Source organism: Garra rufa, chromosome 7 (assembly GCF_049309525.1).
Source record: "Garra rufa chromosome 7, GarRuf1.0, whole genome shotgun sequence".
Classification (NCBI taxonomy): Eukaryota; Metazoa; Chordata; class Actinopteri; order Cypriniformes; family Cyprinidae; genus Garra; species Garra rufa.
Window position 1 is genome coordinate 43,613,915 of NC_133367.1, and position 21,920 is coordinate 43,635,834.

Sequence of the window (21,920 nt, forward strand, 5' to 3'; positions counted from 1 at the left end):
ATGATTGCAATAAATTTTTATTTCAATCAATCCAAATCAAATAGTTCATACAAACATCTACTTTTTGCCGATGAAATGACTCTCAAAGAAAGTGCTCTCAAAACATACTTGCTTAGACAAACAAGTCTAAGCAGCAGAACCCTGAGAAGTCCATGGACACTGGAGCATGAAATTATCAATATTCAATATAAACCAACTCCCCTTTACCAACGAAAACAGACTGATCAATCACACATGTGGAGTGTAATGCTTGAACATGGTTTGTCTAGTGCAAATATCAAACCAATAGAAGTACATTTCATATATTCAAATGTCATATATACAGATTCCATATATATATATATTCCAAATTTTACTTTGTAATCACAATATGGCAAGATGGTTGCTTTTGAAACTCAGAGTAAAAAAATTCATTAAATGCAGTTACAGAAACACATAGGGGCACTACCTATAAATTAGGACATATTTATCATAATTGAGCAAAATAAAACGACTGACGTGCATGGCTGATGAATCAGGTCAGGAGGAACACAACACCTCTCTTGAGCTCTGTGTGAACAATGCTCGTGCACCGGGTTTCTAGCGGGGTTTTGTCACGGGAGGTCAAATTTCACGGCTAAATATGTGGCAAAAGGATATTTAATACCTCAAAGAATGAGCCAGGTGGATTTCTGGTCTTTCCCACTGGGGTTAAAATCACTCATTACATAATTCAGATCTGTGCATACAAAGCCTCTCAAAGCAGCCATCACATTCCAGTGTTTTCATATATATAAAATATTGTCATTGTGCCATATTAGGTTTCGCTGGTAATGTTGAGGCGGTTATTATGGGTTTTAAGAATGGTTAAAAAACTTTGAAAAAGTTTTTTTTGTTTGTTTGTATCTTTGTTTTGTTATATTTGTCCTATTTTTTAATGAGCTTCTTGGTTCTTTTTTTAAATAGCAAACATCAAAGAAACAACAAAAAATAACTGTGATAGTTATAGTTAAATAAAGATTTGGTCATATCAATAAACCCTATCCGTTTTTCTGAACCTTTACGACTGACTTTGCAAATGCAGATGTTTAGCAAAATGTCCCAGCTGCGCTTTTACATATAATGAAAGCATATGATGACTATAGCTGTCAAAAAGGCGCCATAAAAGTGTTCTTCTAAACAGGTGCCACCAAATATTCAGGAGGTTTTGGAGCTGTGGCAGAGAGAAAGATTAGCAATTTATTTCTTCATCCTCAGTAAAAACAAACATTTGGGAATGGAAGTTTGTGTCCACCACAAAAAAAGAAAAGGTAACTGCAACATTTAATCTTGAAAATGCTATTAATTAATATTAATTCATATTTTAAGTTCTCAATTTTCTGAGGTTTTTTTACTCAGAGTTTTTGTCTTGTAATTCTGAGTTTACATCTCGCAATTCTGACATTTTCTTGCAATTCTGAATTTACATTTTGCAATTGTGTTTTAGTTTTATCTTGCATTTCTGGCTTTTTCTGGCAATTTTTAATAAAAAAAAATCCCGCCAAGGTCAGTTGTGACTTTTATTTTGAAATTCAGACTTTTTGTCACATAATTCTGAATTTACATCTTGCAATTCAGATTTTTTTGTCTTGCAATTCTGAATTTACATCTCGCAATTCAGATTTTTTCTTGGCAATTCTGAATTTACATCTTGCAATTCAGATTTTTTCTTGGCAATTCTGAATTTACATCTTGCAATTCCGACTTTTTTCTCTAATAAATAAAAAAAAAAATCCTGCCAAGATTAGTTACGACTTTTATTTTGAAATTCGAACTTTTTGTCACGTAATTCTGAATTTACATCGCGCAATTCTGACTTATTCTTGCAATTCTAAATGTACATTTTGCAATTCTATTTTAGTTTTATCTCACATTTCTGACTTTTCTGGCAATTTTGAATAAAAATAAAAAATCCTGCCAAGGTTAGTTATGACTTTTATTTTGTAATTCTGACTTTTTGTCATATAATTCTAAATTTATATTTTGCAATTCTGTTTTACTTTTATCTCACATTTCTGACATTTTCAATTAAAATAATCCCTCCAAGGTCAGATGTGACTTTTATTTTGAAATTCTGACTCTTCGTCACATAATTCTGAATTTACATCTTACAATTCCGACTTTTTTCTCAAATAAAAAAAAAATCCTGCCAAGATTAGTTACGACTTTTATTTTTAAATTCAGACTTTTTGTCACATAATTCTGAATTTAAATTTTGTAACTCTGTTTTAGTTTTAACTCACATTTCTGACTTTTCTGTCAATTTTTAATAATAATAATTTTAAAAATCCCACCAAGGTTAGTTACGACTTTTATTTTGAAATGCAGACTTTTCGTCACATAATTCTGAATTTACATTTTGCAATTAATCTTGCGATTTAAAAAAAATAAAAAAGTTTCAATTAAGTTTTGAATATACATACTGCAATTCTGACTTGTGTTCTCGTAATTGAGATACAAACTCAAGAGAATGCAAGAAAAAAAGTTGAAAAACTCCAAGCTCACATTTCTCAGTTAAGTTTTTTTTTTTAATTTTTTTTAATATACTTTTTTTTCTTAGAAATTTTTTATCCCCTGGTGGAAACAAGCTTCCATGTTTTGGTCTGTACAGTAAGACTTAGGAAGAATTTAGTGCACAAGTAGTTACTTTTATGGAGCTCTTTGTTGTTTTTGGAGTTTGACGGCAACCATCTCCATTCACTTTTATGGAAAAAGAGCTGTTAGTTAAATGTGTTTTTGTGGTCCACATGAGAATGAGTAAATGATGAGTTTTCATTTCTGGATGAACTATTACTCAAAGAAAAAGAAACATGCCTGATTTATGTGAGTGTGAGAGAATGTAAACTCAGATGAGAAGCCAAAAACGTTCATGATTAAAAGCACATGAACCCAAGCTTTCTACAAATCTAGTGAGAAATGAGTCAGAACATGTATGTATTTTCATTGGTCTGTGCTTTTGTACAGCTCCACTGTGCTTGAGCTGAGAGGCCTGCTGTTTCTTAACGTCCTCACTGCTCCTGAACCCTGTGACGGGGCAACCAACAAATCAGCATTACTCCATTAATCTCCTCTAAAACAAATCAAATTAAATTGTAAGCTCTCTAAATCATCTCACCTGGAAAGAGTCGTCGTCATCTCCGTTGCTGTTCAGGTAACCGAGGGACGCAGCTCTCTTCATACTGTGTGGGATGAAACATAACTAATTTACATGAAAGAACAACGCTCTACTGTATCAGGCTTTAAAGCTGCTAAAGCCGGGTTTAAAGTTCAGTAATCATCGCCAGTACAACATAACATTCAGGAATCAATGTGTTTGTGTTTCTTACTTTGTGTTGCGAGGTTCTGGGGGCATCGTTCCTTGAATTTTCTTCACCAACATCTCGCTGCTTCTGCGAAGGACTTCCCTGAGCTTCCCGAAAGAGCCGCTTCTCCTGAGAGACCCATCCTGAACAAAAACACAGCCTTGAGTGTTTTTTTATGAAAACTCTTGGTCAATTCATGCAATTGGTTAAGCCACTGCTGCTGGGTTGCACACCATGGTGCTTACTTTTCAGGGTCAACCAATGAATAACTTGCTTATTGCTGTCTCTGCAAATTATGATAAAGTAAGTGATTATTTTAAAAAATGAGAGTAAATTTCAGTGTTGCCAAGTCCGTGGTTTTCCTGCGGAATTAGGCAACCTTCATACTGTTGCCGCAGGTTGTTTTATGTTGTTTTTTTTTTTAAGTGACCCCAATAACGTAATATTTAGCCCCTGGAATGCTAATTTTACCAGAGGAACCCTCTTATGAAAAAGAAGTTTATTCAAGTGTGCTATTAGTAGGAAAAATTGGAAAGTTTACTTTCAGGCTACTTCTCAGAAATGTGCTTTATATACTTCTCAGAAACATACTTAAAATGACATTTAACAGATTACAATTTGTAGGTAATCTACCCAGCTCTGACTTTGGATCATTTGTTATAAACATACACAATGAAATGCGAAACAATTAATATACATATGCTCTATAGAGTGCTGCAGGAATTAACACAAGTTAGCATTTTAGCATTTCCAGTTCCATTATCCTGAAGTCAATAGGTTTTTAAAGGAACACTCCACTTTTTTTGGGAAATAGGCTCATTCTCCAACTCTCCCCGAGTTAATAAGTTGAGTTTTACCGTTTTGAAATCCATTAACCGTGGCCGCTGACGGCCCACCAGGGGTGCCAGATTTTTGAAGCAACCGTTGGGGGGCGGAGCACAATGCGTGATATTACTGCGCCTGCTTCGGCCATACTACGGCAGCAAACTTTCTTGACTATTACGCCGGAATGGGAGTCTAGTTCCTAATCTTATCGGCCTAGAAAATCGCAGCTTTACATTTTCCGCCGGATTTAGTACACAATATAACTACAGAAGAGTTGCCAATAGCGATGCTATATTGGTCTAATAGGATTCAATGATCTATGCTAAGCTATGTTAAAAGTGATATCACCAGAACAGGAGAACGGCTGAATGGATTTCAAAACGGTAAAACTTAACTTATTAACTCTAGGGGAGTTGGAGAGTGAGCCTATTTCCCAAACAAGTGGAGTGTTCCTTTAAACCCTTAGAAAATTAACTATGTTTTTATTATAGTAAAATTGTAGTAACCATGTTTCCCTCTCAGTCGTTCACTCCAACGTTCACTTCATTTTGGGGATCGTACTCGAGACCCTATCACCTCTGAGCTAAAGAGAAAAGGCCAATGAACATTGGCGAGTGGAATTTGCATGCCGTGCCACTCCCCCATACACACTGGTATATAAGGCGGCGACGTGCAACCACTCATTTAGATTTCTGCTTCGGAGCCTCGCCTCTCGCAGCGATTATACTACGTAGAAGATTTGAAGAGAAAGAAGAAACTACAGCTCGATTATGGAACCGGTAAAGCCGGCATCGTGCATAGGCAATCCTTGCCTTATACAGTGAAGTGCGCCCCCCTCCCTGAGTGCACAGTTGTGCCATGTTCTTCCCTGGGCAGACCGATCTAAAAGAGCTTTTTTCTTACACGGTCTTCGAGAGTATCTCTGCAATACAGGATGTCTTTCTGACCATGTACTGTACTTCTAGATGCCGTGGCACAGATACGGTTAAATCTGGACCGACGCCAAAACCAACATGCTAATTTAATCACAATCCAAATTAGTTTTCAATGGAGCACGTGATTGTGATTCTGCGATCTATGTCTTTGAGGATTGTACTCGTTTTATCTGCGTCATCTATGTCAAATCGCAGCAGCTGTAACAGCATCGCTATAGCAACGTGACAACTACGTCACTCGTTCACGCTCTCGCTCACTTTGTTTTTTTGTTGTTGTCGGAGTATTTGGAATTTGACCGTTACTTTTCCGGACCTCGGACTGAACGGAAATTTGGTAAGTGGACCTTTCAAGTTTAGATTTGAGTACCCCTGCTCTACCCTCTTCAGACGCCAGGGCGATCTGAGGATTACCGTTCGGAATGTTCAGCCGGGCCAGCTTTCACAGAAGTCCAACTCCTCAAAGCGTGGTTCCGTGGAGATGCCAAAGAATGGCGCTCGCTCGCACGTCGAGCCTAGCATCTCCTTTGATGCTCCAGAGGATGACAGAATGTCCATTGCAGCATCAGAGCAGGGGCTTACGCCTGCTGATGCTGAAGATTCTGCTGGGCCACTCGCGGCTCGACAATTAGTTTCTGGGAGCAAGAAGCGACCTTAAAGCTCGCCCCGCCCCAGTGCCTTTCTTCCCGGAGGTGCATGAGGAGCTCACTAAGACGTTGAGGGCCCCCTACACGGCTTCTTCACATCTGAGCTCCTCACTTCTCACTACCCTCAACGGTGGGTCAGTGGTACCCAAACACTCACAAAAAGAGCAATTTCCTCCATCTCTGGGCTTAACGCCCCATTTTCCGTTCCTGAGTGACGCTGTGCCTCCTCAGACTTGGACTCAGAGCTTGAGTTCGCCAATGCCCCAACCAGGGAAGAAGGCCCCTGGCAGCCTGATTTTACTCATCACTCATAACTCACTGACATTACACATCTGTCTGTTCAGACACCGATGCCTCTGTCCCGTGTGCAGAGATTGCAGTCCTCCTGGCGAAGGCCAGTCCCTCCAGCCAAGATGAAGTTGGGATTCTACAGTTCTTACTTCATCGTGCCCAAGAAGAGCAGTGGGTTACGACCGATCCTGGAACTTCGAGTACTGAACCGGTCCCTTCACAGGCCACCATTCAAGATGCTCACCTTGAAACGCATTTTTCCTTGCATACGCCACCAGGATTGGTGTGCAGCCTGAAGGTGATTTTACCTTGACACAGATTGTTTCTTCGGTTTGCTTTCGAGGGTTGGGCATTTCAGTACAATCTCCTCCTTTGGAGTCACACAAGGCTCCAAAAGCTGCGGGCCGTTCCCAGGGGAGCTGAATCGTGCAGCCGATGTGCTCTCACAACAGCGCACTCTCTCTGGAGAATGGCGACTCCATCGCCAAGTGGTCCAGCTCTTCTAGAGTCGATCCGACCAGGCACAGGTGGACCTGTTTTCTTTTTTACTCCCTGGCCGAGGCTCCCCTTTAGAAGGGACCAGCTGGGACACAGCCACTGGCCCACCCAGACCTGGTTCTCCGACCTCATGATCCTCGCAACAGCCCCTTCCTGGAAGACCCCCTTGAGGAGGGACCTCCTTCATCCCCCTCTAGTTTTGGCAATGTCTCAGTATTCTCTACTGTACCTTCTGTGTTCCCCTAAAACTGATATATATTGTTCTTTCTTATTATTCCCACATGACTTCAATGCGTCATTGTGCTCCGCCCACCAACAGTTGCTTCAGAAATCTGGCACCACTGGTGGGACGTCGGTGGGACGGTTGCACACTGAACTCCCTTGTTCTGACACGCTACCTTGTCAGCATTGGGCCTCGGCTACGCAACGCAGTTCAGGATTGTGGGGAGTTCCAGAAGTCCACAAAATTGGTTATACAGTAAGGAAAATGGGGTTTTGGTTAAATGCCTGCAACAAGGTCTGTAAACACAAGCTCGGAGTGAACGAATGAGAGGGACCATCTCGGTTACAAAGGTAACCTTCGTTCCCTGAAGGAGGGAACAAGACGTTACCTCCTCCTGCCACAATCCTGGACTGCACTAAAGCCAGGTTGTGGCTCGGCTCCTCAGCAAAAACCTGAATGAGTGGTTGCATGCCGCTGCAAATTCCACTTGCCAATGTTCATTGGTCTTTTCTCTTTAGCTCAGAGGGTCTAGAGTACGATCCCCAAAATTACGTCACTTGATGTAACGTGTCTGGTTCCTCCTTCAGGGAACAAGGGTTACCTTCGTACCAGAGACATTTGTTAGCATATTGATTACCTTTTGTATTAGGGATGTCCCGAACCGATCACGTGATCGGAAATCGGGCCCAATCACGTGGTTTCAGACTTGATCGGAATCCGACATTACCTCCTGATCAGGACTCGGATATATATGTATATATCAATGTATATATCATAGGTCGCCTTAACTGAAAACTGTCCGTCATTGACGGAATTTTTGTTGCAATGACGGAAAAATCTGAAGGCCATCTGACCGATTACACAGAGGGTGATCTAGTGTAATTATTAGCTATAATTCGCACCCCTATTTCCAGTTGGTGGCGAGTGCGCTCCAGTGTGGCAACAGAGCACTTGCTCCAGAACTAAAATGCAACTGTTACTAATCTTTTGTCTATTGCTGTGTGTTTGATTACGCACAGGCGCAGTAGTATTAAGAAGCTACAACAATCTATCATGCCACATTAAAGAGCGCCAAAATGGTATTTATTGCTTGAATTTCCTAATGAAATTGAATTTGAAATTTGAGACTTTGTTTCATTGCGATTTATTGGATGGGAGGCGCACTATATACTTGTTAGTCATTGACTGAAAACAGCATAGATAGACCAAAATATCGACTGGGATTTACTGATCAATATTGCTCATTAAAATGAAAATATATTACCGTAAAATCGATGTCACTGCGGGGTGTGGTGTTGAACATGAAAAGTTAAGCAGTCTCATCTGTTCTCTTCAACATATTAAAAATTTAAATGTAAACAAAAATAAATGCAATTAAATGTGTTATAATTAAAATATGAAAATTAAAATGACGGGTAATAATGAATTATGACGGAATTTTTACGACCTGTCCGTCAAAATGACGGGCAATGTAACAGTCTAACGCAACCTCTGGTATATATATTCTCATTATTTTTTAACACATCTATAGTTATGCGGTGGCACAGAGTTAAACCTCTTGACTCCACACAGAAACACAGCAAACATTGTGGCACTTTCATTTTTTCATTTGTTTACATGCCTGCCGGGTATTTTAAGTTGAGGTGCTATTTGTTTTTATATTAGACCTTTTTTATATTTACTGTTGCACTAAAGTCGAGAAGTGAAGAATTTATGTAATTTATTACTTGATTGTTTAAGCTACCTCACAGAAGTGCTCTGTTTGTTAACAGAGTTGTTGAATGTTAAAATAAGGTGCATTAAATAAAAAAATAAGGAAGATCCTGGATCTGTTTCTTTGCTCTTCTTTATTCTTTTTTATGTATTGAAACAGGCAGTTGCTAACAGGTGGCTTAAATGTACTACAGAAGTTGTCAGGTAAACCCACCCCTCGCTTTACTCACACTCTCGCAAACTGATTCAACTTAAATTGTACATTTGTCAGAAGTGTGGAGATGATGACATTGAAGTCATGTGATTGTGGTGTAGTTTGCTTATTGTTTTTGCTTTTTACTGAATTATGCTGGTCGCAGGGTATCTGCAATAATACAAACAGTGTTGTGGGTAACGCATTAGGCTCATTCGCCCTACAAAAGTATAAGCTCACTGCAGCTGTTGGTAGATCTTGGATCTGACACGAAGGAGAATTCAAACTTGTGTTTATCAGTCAACTTGGCAAGATTATTGGACAACAACTAATAATCTCCAAATCCTGGCTTATTTATTGGCCTAGCCCATATAATAGCCAATGTACAGTGGTAAACATGTTAAAAATACCATACATTAGAAAAGCTCTGCAGCACTGCAGTGTATCTCTGAGCCCAGCAGATGGCAGGACATGTTTGTATTCACAGACGCACGACGTCATGCTCTCAGGTTATGTAACTATGCTTTACTAGGGTAACTATAGCATTACAGCTTTATTGTCAATGTGGAAATCCAATACACTGAATCCAATCCATTACATTTGAGCATTAATTACAAATCTGAGCTACACATTGACATTTTGGAGCTGTTCAGGCTAGCAACCAACTCTGTAAACAGTCTTTAATAAAATGCTAAATCCAGCATCACGATAAAACCAAAAGCTTTTAGATGTTTAACAAACACATATGAAATAGCCCTTCGGTTTTACTTTAATCCACGCTCTGTGCTGTCATGGTGAAGAAAACTGAGGCAAAAGCAAGCTGCCAGTGACAGAAACTAGGTCACCGTGTGGCTGAGTGAGCGCCTTCAATAAAACATTCACTTATAATTTACATTCATGCACACAGACAGATGCCAGGCCACTAATTCCAAGCCTTTATTGGGTTTAGATGTCATATGAGCTTAATGAAGACATACATCAGCGTGCAGAAACAGCCACATATATATATTTACACACGCAGTCCAAACATCCCATGAATCTGCCGTGAGGCCTTCAGTCAAACAGCTACAGTGAAGAATTGGCTGCAGGCGCACTAATTCACAAATCCTGATTGATTTGAATGGTGAACACATACAGTAATACATTGAAAGATGAAGTGTGCAATTTCTGTGGCATTAGCAGAATCTCAGAGAATTGCAAAAATAGCTTCGGTGTAAAACTCGCCGCCTCTGTTACTGGCATACTGAGCAGATTTTGAGTGAACTTTTGGCCTTTCCTAAAGTCACATGTCTTTGGCAGCACAAAAGCCAATGAAGAATGAGTTTAGCCTACTTGACACAACCCAACCTAAACATGATTTGGAGCAAATAATACACTTTTTTTCAAGTGTGATTCAGTTTTTGAACTTTGTATGAAATACAAAAAGGGTATAAACATAAATAAACTAAATTATAACAGTTATAATATGAGTTATGTAGTTTTGTCCAAACGATTGAGGCCATGCGGCCTGAAAATGAAGACATAAATGTGAAACAAAGAAAATAAATTAAAAGATTACTTCACTTCTAGAACAAAAATGTACAGATAATGTTCTCACCCCGTTGTCATCTAAGACAGTCATTCCCAAAGGCGGGGTCCCGACCCACAAGTGGGTCGCGGGAGATTTTGTATGGGTCGCCAAGTCGAGCACTCTTTTTCAGTGCGCTATATACTATTGATTAAAATTTATATGTGTAGTTCACCTATTAGCCGCACGAGGGAGCTCGTCGTTTTCTTCTTCTTCTTCTTCTTCTTCTTTTTTTTGTTGTTGTTCTTTAGCCGCGCTCTGCATCGCCTGTTTCACACTTATTCCGTGTGCAGTGCGCATGCGTTGCGTATTTTTTTTTCACACCCATGTTAACGGATTGGAGCGTACGCTGTAAAAATGAACATGGATTGACACGAAAATGTCCCATAAATGCATATAAATGAAATCCACTGTTTCACAGTCAACACGTGGCTTTTTGGCTAGGTTTAAAATAAGCAAAAATGCAGTTTTAAAGAAAAAGGGAACATAATACGTGCACTTGTCCAGGTAGAAAAGTTCTTTAAAAGGATTGTTTTTAATAAAGATTTAATGCGAAAGAAAAGCACGAGTGCCGACTGTTTCTGTCTGTGGTAAGTTTTAATTAAAATATTTTTTGTTAGCCCAATTTTTAATTAAAAAAAGGAAGCTATAGCCTCCCTGTGTTGTGTTTAAATGTGTTGCAACTTGCTTGAGCAACTTAATATACAAATATAGAAGTCAAGTGCATTGAATAATACGTTGTTTTTTATTGAGTTTAAACGTGAATATGTCTGTTATTGTATTAGTGTACTGTGATAAAAGAGGATCACAATGCTGAAAAAGCACTTTTTGATTTGATATCAAAATAACGGATAAATATTGTGTTTGTGGTAAACAGCATTTTCTGTAAATCTGCATTTTACTTAAATAAAAAAAATGTGCTTTGTCAAATATCTGTATCTCTTTTAAATAGTTAAGTGGAAGCATGACCTTAAAAATGGTCATACATATTTTGTTAATGCATAAATTCTCTTCGTGATATATGAACTATATGGGCCTAATGTTTATTGGGTCACAAGGATTTATCGACTTTAAAATGTGGGTCCCCAGAAAAAAAGTTTGGGAAACACTGATCTAAGATATTCATGTCTTTCTTTCTTCAGTCGTGAAGAAATAGTTTTTTGAGGAAAACATTTAAGGATTTCTCTTTATATAATGGACTTCTATGGTGCCCAAGAGTTTAAACGTCCAAAATGCAGCTTAAATGCAGCTTCAAAGGGCTCTAAACAATCCCAGTTGAGGAAGAAGAGCCATATATATATATATTTTTTTTTAACCTCAAACGCTCATCTTGGACGTTCAAACTCGGGGGCACCATTGAAGTCCACTATATGAAGAAAATTCCTGAAATGTTTTCCTCAAAAAACATAATTTCTTCACGACTGAAGAAAGAAAGACCTGAACATCTTGGATGACAACAAGGTGTGGATAATGTACATTATCTGTACATTTTTGTTCTGGTAGTGAACTAATTCTTTAAAATGGTCCAATGGGTCCTAGTGATTTCTCACTACTTTTAGGTCACTAGTGAAAATTTATGATTAAATTGATCTAAAATAAAAATACAGTCATCATTCATTCACCCTATTAGTTCAAAACCGTAAGACTTTCTTTGATCGGTGGAAATTTCTGCTCATTTCAATTTAACCTTTGTTATAAGGATTACAATTTTTTTTTGTAAAAAATGCTCATTTTTGAGCAGTCTCAGATTTATTATTTCCATATTTTATTTTTCTTTTGCTACCCAGATAGCACACTTACGTCTGCATGATGTCTGTTAAAGATCTCTTGATCTGGAAAGCATCTGCTGTGTACAAACATCTGGCAGACATCATGTCAGTTTTACATACATTTTAAAACATCTTAAAGACATCTAATAGACATCTATTTGACATCTGATAGGAAACATCCAACAGACGTATTGCAGATGTGCAAACTACGTTTTGCAGATGTCTTGCCGACGTCAAATAGACGTCTCAGAGATTTACGCGTGCTATCAGGGCACATAGAAACAATATTTTACAATTTTACTGTATATTTGATCAAATAAATGCAGATCCCAAACTTTTGAACAGTAGTGTATATAAATAACGTACCATTTAAATTACATATAATTTTTAATAACACTGCTGTCACTATCACACCAATCCAATTTCTTATTTCTTTAGATTTTGCCTGTTCATGAGCATCACTTTGCTAGTCCAATACGTGTGTTTTACTGAGCTTGTATAGTACAGATAATTAATCAGTGTTACACAGTTAACAATGCAGACACAAAAACAGACATCGCAGAGAACAAGGAAGAATGAGCAAACGAGTGAAATCAGTCAGTGTGCGGAAGAATCAGAGAAAGAGAGAGCAAGAACACACAGCGAATGTAAGACGATATCCCATCAGCCTTAGCAAAGAGTTAAAGCTGTGCTGGGCTTCTCTCCACGCGCACTCCACCCGGCAGAGAGCAAACCGCACAGCAATCCATTTAGATCAGGCAGATCAGATCTGATTTGTTGTAAGAGCAGACAGAGGAAGATGAGGAGAGCTTAGGCCTAATGCAGAGAGAGAGAGAAAGACAGAGAGAAAGAGAGAGACAGGACATAAAAGCACACGTGAGATGGGCAATTCAATGAAAAACCATAAACGCAGATAATGTCTATTAGTATCACAAGATTTAACCTGTAAGGATTTGTTTTGTAAGCATAAGTTAATGTATTTAGGTTGATTTAGTGATTACATAATATTTTTGACTTCTTAAACCATCTTTACAATGTATTTTTGGCTATTGCTACAAGTTCCTCTGGAGAATGCAATGATTTTGCAAGAGAACACAAATGTTTTACGAGAGAACACAATACTTTTGCAAAAGAATGTAACGTTTCTGGGGAAACGCAATACTTTTGCCAGAGCACGCACATTTATTTGTGAGAGAGTTCTAAGTTTCTTTGGAAACGCAATACTTGCAATTTTTCTTGGGGGAACGCATGTTTTTGCATAAGAATGCAAATGTTTTGCAAGAGAATGCAAAGTTTCTTGGGGAATGCAATAATTTTGCAAAAGAACACAAATATTTTGTGAGAGAACACAAAGTTCCTCGGGAGAACAATATTTTTGCAAAAGAACACAAATGTTTTGTGAGAGAATGCAAAGTTTCTCAGGGGAAAGAAATACTTTTGCAAAAGAATGCAAATGTTTTGCAAGAGAATGCAAAGTTTCTTATGAATGCAATACTTTTGCAAAAGAACGCCAATAGTTTGTGAGAGAATGCAAACTTTCTCAGGGGAATTAAATACTTTTGCAAAAGAATGCAAATGTTTTGCATGAGAATGCAGTTTTTTGGGAGACTGCAATGCTTTTGTGAGAATGCAAACTTTCTCAGGGGAATAAAATACTTTTGCAAGAGAACGCAAAGTTTCTCGGAAGAACGTAATACTTTTGCAAAAAAAGCAAATATTTTGTGAGATAATGCAAAGTTTCTTGGGAGACTGCAATACTTTTGCAAAAAAAAAATAGTGAGAGAATGCAAACTTTCTTAGGGGAATGAAATACTTTGGCAAAAGAATGCAAATGTTTTGCAAAAGAATGCAAAGTTTCTTGGGGAACGCAATTATTTTGCAAAAGAACAAATATTTTGTGAAAGAACACAAAGTTTCTTGGGAGAACGCAATACTTTTGCAAAAAAAAAATGCAAATGTTTTGTAAAAGACTGCAAACTTTCTCAGGGGAATTTATTACTTTTGCAAAAGAATGCAAACGTTCTGCAAGAGAATGCAAAAGTTCTTAGGAATGCAATATTTTTTCAAAAGAATGCAAATATTTTGTGAGAGAATGCAAACTTTCTCAGGGGAATGAAATACCTATGCAAAAAAATTCAAATGTTTTGCAAGAGAATGCAAAGTTTCTTGGGGAATACAATACTTTTGCAAAAGAACACAAATGTTTTGCAATAGAACGCAAAGTTTCTTATGAATGCAATACTTCTGCAAAAGAACGCCAATAGTTTGTGAGAGAATGCAAACTTTCTCAGGGGAATTAAATACTTTTGCAAAAGAATGCAAATGTTTTGCATGAGAATGCAGTTTTTTGTGAGACTGCAATGCTTTTGTGAGAATGCAAACTTTCTCAGGGGAATAAAATACTTTTGCAAGAGAACGCAAAGTTTCTCGGGAGAACGTAATACTTTTGCAAAAGAATGCAAAGTTTCCTGGGAGACTGCAATACTTTTGCAAAAAAAAAAATGGAAATATTTTGTGAGAGAATGCAAACTTTCTCAGGGGAATGAAATAATTTTGCAAAAGAATGCAAATGTTTTGCAAGAGAATGCAAAGTTTTTTTTTGGGAACGCAATCATTTTGCAAAAGAATACAAACATTTTGTGAGAGAACGCAACGTTTCTTGGGAGAATGCAATATTTAGCAAAAAAGCTAATATTTTGTGAGAAAATGCAACGTTTCTTGAAAGACTGCAATACTTTTGCAAAAAAAGCTAATATTTTGCGAGAGAACGCAAAAAAATGAATGGGATTTTTACTTCTAGAATATGCACTCTTTTGATTAGGAATGTCTGTCTGCTTTATAATCACAGATGTTATGGTTTAGAAGACATTACCGGTTAAACAAAAATAGCTGTGAAGTAATTGTTAATCATAGCTTTGCATCATAACAGCAGTAATGATAGCGTCAGTGATGAGGGTTTGTGGGTAAGGAGAGAATGACTGCTACTGCTGAGTCACACAGCACTGATGTCACACAGGATATGACATCAGCAGGGGACTTTGGCACACTGAACACACTGCAGTGCAGTACTGAGTGCCACACACAGTCTCAGTCCCAACATCAATCCCACAACCAGAAAACACTGCATCATTATTGTACCTGCTGTTCAAATAGCTGCTTCTCGATTCAAGCTTCACTATGTGTGTTTAATTATGATGATGAATATTTCAAATGATGAATATTTAGTTTTATGAATAGTGGATTAAAGGTAATATTTAATTCAAACTATCTATCTATCTATTGAGCTCCACATATGAAAAAACAAGATATTGATGAAATAATGCCCCTAAAGCAAGGGGACGAATTAGTACAACGTGGCCACAATTTAACTAAAACCAGGAAATGAACTCTTTAAAACAAAGATATGGTAGCAAACCCAATGTACAGCGGGGAAAATAAGTATTTGACACATCAGCATTTTTATCAGTAAGGGGATTTCTACATTTCCACCAGATGTAGCCATCAAGCCAAATATTGAATTCATACAAAGAAATCAGAACATTTAAGTATACAAGTTGAATCATAATAAATACAGTGAAATGACACAGGGAGTAAGTATTGAACACACTTTATTTAATACTTTGTAGAAAAGCCTTTGTTGGTGATTACAGCTTCTAGACGCCTCTTGTATGGAGAGACCAGTCGTCTGCATTGCTCAGGAGTGATTCTGGCCCATTCTTCCACACAAACGCTCTTTAAATCTTTTATGAACTTTGATCTTCAGTTCTCTCCATAGATTTTCTGTGGGATTTAGGTCAGGTGATTGACTGGGCCATTCAAGCAACTTGATTTTCTTTCTTTGAAACCACTTCATTGTTTCCTTGGCCTTGTGTTTGGGATCATTGTCTTGCTGAAATGTCCATCCTCTTTTCATTTTCAGCTTTCTGGTAGATGGCAGCAGATTTTTATCCAGAATGTCCCGGTACATTTCTCCATTCATCCTGCCTTCAATAATATGAAGCCTGCCAGTACCCCTTGCTGAAAAGCAGCCCCAAACCATGATGCTTCCACCCTTAAACTTAACTGTTGGTATGGTGTTCTTGGGGTGGTGTGCAGTGCCATTTCTTCTCTAAAATTGGTGTAGAATGACTGCCAAAAAGTTAAATTTTGCTTTCATCAGACCATACTATAGTCTCCCAATAATCCACAGGCTTCTCCAAATGCTGTTTCGCAAACTTTAACCGAGCCTCAGCATGCTTTTTGTTCAGCAATGGAGTCTTGCGTGATGAGCGTGCATGGATGCCATGGCGGTTCAGTGCATTGCTTATAGTTTTCTTTGAAACAACAGTACCTGCTGATGCAAGGTCTTCCTGAAGTTCGGCCCGAGTGGTTCTTGGCTCTTGGAGAACTCTCCAGATTATTCTTTGGACTCCTCGAACAGGGATCTTACGTGGAGCACCTGATCGTGGCCGGGTTTATGGTGAACTGGTGCTCTTTCCATTTCCGGATAATGGCCCCCACAGTGCTCACAGGAACATTCAGCATTCTGGAAATGCACCTATAACCATTCCCATCAAAATGCTTTTCAACGATAAGATTACGAAGATCTTGAGAGAGAGTTCTTTGCTTTTACCCATCATGAAGTCTTTCCTGTGAGCCTTCTGGGTAATGAGAAGCCTTTATAGGCCATCAATTAGGACTAAAACAGCTGATATCAATTAGTACTGATAGGGGGCAGGGTTTCTCTCTCAATACTGACAGATTTCAGGTGATCTCCTGGCTTTCTATGTCATTTTGCACCTTGTTATCTTCATGTGTTCAATACTTATTCCCTGTTTCCCTATTTTACTTTATTTATGACTCAACTTGTATCCTTAAATGTTCTGATTTCTTGGTATGAATTCAATATTTGGCTTGATGGCTGCATCTGGTGGAAATTTAGTGTCAATAGCCCACTTAGAAATCCCCTTACTGATGTGTCAAATACTTATTTTCCCTGCTGTATGTAAAATTGACAGGTTGATAAGGACAGAGTATTTCTAATTGCTAATGAGTGATATCAGTCAGATGGAAGGGACATCATTATAAGTGTTATTCCAAAATATCACTAAAGGGATTTTGGTGATGGTAAAATTAAATCAGATGGAAAGGAAAAAAAATCTATTTTTACCCAAGAAACATTTGCAATTGTTTACAAAGTGTTTGAATTTCCTTCAAGAAAAGTTTTTAATGTAAAACATAATATTGGTTGGGTGATATAAAAAAAGCTTTGGGGGACAGCAGAAGGGGAATGCTGTCTCCAAACAGAGGTTGGCTCATTGGGTAGCAGATGCCATCACCTTGGAATACAAAAGCCAAGGTAAGCCGTGCTCCCTAGAAGTTCGAGCTCACTCCACTCGGAGTGTTGCCTCCTCCTATGCTCTGGCACACAACGAGCTGACACTGTCAAACTTGTCATCCTGCGCAGCCCCCCAACGGTTGCTTCAGAAATCTGGCACCCCTGGTGGGCCATCAGCTGTCTACAGGGCAGTGGGATGGTTACGCATTGAGCCCCCTTGTCTTCAAATTCCACTCGCCAATGTTCATTGGCCTTTTCTCTTTAGCTCAGAGGTGATAGGGTCTTGAGTACGATCCCCAAAATGATGTCACTCAACGTTCTCCATTCCCTCCTTCAGGGAACAAGGGTTACCTTCGTAACCGAGATGTTCTCTCGAGAAATGCAATACTTTTGCAAAAGAACTCAAATGTTTTGCAAGAGAACGTAAAATTTCTCAGGGGAACACAATGCAAATATTTCGTGAGAGAATGCAAAGTTTCTCGGGAGAATGCAATACTTTTACAAAAGAAAGCAAATATTTTGTGAGAAATATTTTGCAAAGTTTGTCAGTGGAACAATTCTTTTGCAAAAGAACACAAATGTTTTGTAAGAGAATGCAAAGTTTCTCAGGAGAACGCACCATTTTTGCAAAAGAACGCAAAGTTTCTGGGGGAACGCAATACTTTTGCCAGACCATGTACATTTTTTGTGAGAGTGCACAAAGTTCCAGGGGGAACGCAATACTTTTGCAAAAGAACAAATTTTTCCAAGAGAACGCAAAGTTTCTTGGGGAACGCAATACTTTTTTTTTCAAGAGAACACAAATGTTTTCCAAGAGAATGCAAAGTTGTCTGGGGAACGCAATACATTTTAAAAAGAACACAGGTGTTTTGCGAGAGAATGCAAAGTTTCTTATGGAATGCAATACTTTAGCAAAATATCGCAAATGTTTTGCAAGAGAATGCAAAGTTTCTTGGGGGAGCGCAAAGTTTCTCAGGGCAACACAATACTTTTGCGAAAGAATGCAAATTTTCTCAGGAGAACGCACCATTTTTGCAAAAGAAAATGCTAATTAATTCGCAAAAGAATGCAAAGTTTTTTGGGGGAGCTCAATACTTTTGCAAAAAAAATACAAATGTTTTGCGAAAGAATGCAAAGTCTTCAGGGAACACCATACTTTTGCAAAAGAACGCACATGTTTTGCAAGAGAACGCAAAGTTTCTTGGGGAACACAATACTTTTGCAAAATAACTATTTTTTTTTCCAAGAGAATGCAACACTTTTGCAAAAGAAAGTAAAGCTTTGCAGAGGAATGCAATACTTTTTGCATGAGAATACAATACTTTTGTACGAGAACGCAAATGTTTTGTGAGAAAACACAAAGTTTCTTGAGGGAATACAACACTTTTTGAGAGTGAACACAATACTTTTTTTTTATAAGAGAATGCAAATGTTTTGAGAGGCAATGCAAGATAATGCAAAGCTTCTCAGAGGAACGCAATAATTCTGTGAGAGCATGCAAAATCATATTTTTTCTCTCTTTTTTTTTCATTACCATGTCCCCTTTAGGCTCCATAGGCTTAAAGCAGCTTAACATAACAGAAATATTATTCACTCACCCCATTCCACTCCACACTGCCCTCTTCTCCGGCATCACTGCTGCATTCGTACTTCACGCTGGAGATCGATGCAGTGCTCCTCCGCCTCTCTCCATCTCTCTGAGGGTCCACTGATGCTCCCTGACACACACACACACACACACACACATACACATATGCACATGTTACAAAGACATCATATAGCCCAGCTTAAACCGCTATGATTTTTTACAGATGTTGCACCTGTTTGCGGGACCTCATGGCACACTCCTCTAGGGTCTCTGCCGCTTCTGTTTTACCCTGCTTTCGGTACAGAGCACCAAGGTTCCTCAGTGTGGTGTTTACCGTGGGGCTGTGGATGAAAACACACACACACACAGTTTCACTCTCAGATGTGTCTTATATAGTTTCCCAACACATTTAATATTCAGACTACATTTGCACTTTTTGAAGAAAGTATTCAACTTTCTAGAACGTTCCTTTAAGCTGAACTTTCAGCTCAATTAACTGCAATTTTAGCTGTGGGGCAGGTACGATTGGGTAACTGTAGCTGCTTCTTTCTCACCTGTTCACCTTGCAGGCTTTGTACCAGCCGCCGTATTCCCCGTAATGATTCCCATCTGCCAACTTTCCCTGAGAGAAAGAAGAGGAGGAAAAACATAGAGAGAGAGAGAGAGAAAGAAAGTGACAGTTCAAAATCTTCTCAGCTGTCAATCATCCAGACAGGTTTGCAGTAATGGAAACTGTGTTTGCTGTAAATATGTATAGAGTGGGTAAAGAAAGCCACAACCTCCTTTCAAAACATTTACAGGACTTAAAGTTGTGGAAAGGCACAGGGAAAAAGGTCTATAGACAGTATGTCTGACAAAACCCAACACATCTTACCAGCCAAAGAACAAGTTGTAGAGAAGTTTCTCTTCAGTCGGGACTGAAAAATGCAAAATACTGACAGACTGAGGAAAACCTGCAGCACTCCTTCAGGCAGTTTCAACCATTTCAATATGACAGTAACCCTAATCGGAGCACCATAAATGACAAGAAAGTGACCATTCTCTAGAGGCCTAGTCAGGCTCAACCTAAATCCCATTGAGAAACTGTGGAACACCTGCAGTGCATTCCTTATTCCGAGCGGCTTGGATTCTTTTCCTCTGGATTTTGGGTTGCTGAGTTGGTAAAGCCAGAAAACACAAGAACTGTGAATATTTGGAAAGTAGTTGGTGACTTTCCTGTACCCACTATATCAGCTTGCCACATGAACATCTAAGCATTTAACACACACACACACACACACACACACACACACACACACACACACACACACACACACACACACACACACACATGTGCTGGCAGAAACCTACTTTGCTCTCTTGTCGTTCCTCAGCGTGCATCCAGATGGGTTTATTTACAGCTGCAGACACAGAGAAACAGTTCTGCTACTATAGTGAGCCATTACAAAATCACACCATGGTAAAAACAGAAACAGTTTCTGCCAAATACTATAGTTACTACTGTAAAATCATACTTATGTTTTAATAAATCTTGCCAGGGAATTGCTTTGATGTTTTTAAGGCATCCTGAATGTTTTTTCTGTGACGTTCTGGTTTCTAGATATGACTAGGTTCCTCTTAGGTTCCTCCCAAGGTTATAGGAGTTTTATAGTAAAGTTTAATATTTGTTCAAATTACTACGCCTATGTATGGAAGCTTGTTTCCACCACTAAATAAAAATTAAAAGCTAATTGTGGCATTTTATCTCATATGTGACCTTGGACCACAAAACCAGTCATAAGGTTAAATTTTACAAAACTGAGATGTATACATCACATGAAAGCTCAATAAATAAGCTTTCTATTGATGTATGGTTTGTTAGGATATGACAATATTTGGCCGAGATACATCTATTTGAATATCTGAAATCTGAGGGTGCAAAAAAATCAAAATACTGAGAAAATCACCTTTAAAGTTGTCCAAATTAAGTTCTTAACAATGCATATTACTAATCAAAAATTACATTTTGATATATTTACAGGAGGAATTTTACAAAAAATCTTCATGGAACATCATCTTTACTGAATTTCCTAATGATTTTTGGTATAAAAGAAAAATCAATAATTTTGACCCATACAATGTATTTTTGGCTATTGCTACAAATATACCCCAGCGACTTAAGACTGGTTTTGTGGTCCAGGGTCACATATGTCTGACTTTTCTACCAATTGCAATTCTGACTTTTTTCTCTGAACTGCGAGATATAAACCCGCAATTGTGAGTTCAGAACTCAGAATTGTATAATATAGTTGCAGTTGCATGTTATAAAGTTGGAATCGCAGTTTTAAGAAAATTGTCCTTTTTTTAACCTCAGAATTGGACTTTGTAACTTGCAATTGTGACTTTTTATCTCACAATTCTGACTTTTTTCTTAAAATTGTACGATACAAACATGCAATTGCGAGTTATAAATTATATAAAGTCACAATTGTAAGAAAATCGCCAGTGTTTGCCATTTTTTTTATAATTGCGATTTTTTTTAATGTCAGAATTCTGAGAAAATAACTCAAGATATTGAAAAATATAGAAAAATTCAAGATATAAACTTGCAATTGTGAGAAAAGTTAGAATTGTGACTATTTTTAAATTTATATACCACAATTCTGACTTAATAACTTGCAGTTTTGAGTTTTATTATGCAATTCTGAGAAAAAGTCAGAATTGTGAGATATAAACTCACAATTGTAATAAATTAAGTCTGAATTGTGAGAAAAAAGTTAGAATTGTGACTGTATCTCGCAATTACGAGTTTATAGCCCACAATTCTGACTTTATAACTTGCAATTGTGAGTTTACATCATGCAATTCTTAGAAAAAAGTCAAAATTGCGAGAAAAAAAATTGGGAAATATATCTCACGATTGCAAGTTCATTTACTGCAATTCTGAATTTATAACTTGCAAAATCCCAATTGCCTTTTTTCCTCAGAATTAAATTTTTTAACAAGCAATTGCATCTTTTTTCTTACAATTCTGAGAAAATAAGTCATAATTGCAAGA

The 21,920-nt window shown here is 38.0% G+C and overlaps 1 protein-coding gene across 1 annotated transcript in view; it reads right to left on the reverse strand.

Annotated features, from left to right (window-relative positions):
* LOC141338185 (kinesin light chain 2-like) overlaps positions 1 to 21,920 on the reverse strand; it is a 30,779-nt gene continuing 8,859 nt past the window's right edge. Inside the window, exons 7-13 of the mRNA XM_073843738.1 lie at positions 20,234 to 20,283; positions 19,438 to 19,505; positions 19,116 to 19,224; positions 18,894 to 19,013; positions 3,345 to 3,463; positions 3,134 to 3,197; positions 1 to 3,042 (exon numbers count right to left, since the gene is read on the reverse strand). Coding sequence (XP_073699839.1) covers positions 2,959 to 3,042; positions 3,134 to 3,197; positions 3,345 to 3,463; positions 18,894 to 19,013; positions 19,116 to 19,224; positions 19,438 to 19,505; positions 20,234 to 20,283 — 614 coding nt within the window. The 3' untranslated portion in view covers positions 1 to 2,958. The remainder of the gene's footprint in view (positions 3,043 to 3,133; positions 3,198 to 3,344; positions 3,464 to 18,893; positions 19,014 to 19,115; positions 19,225 to 19,437; positions 19,506 to 20,233; positions 20,284 to 21,920) is intronic.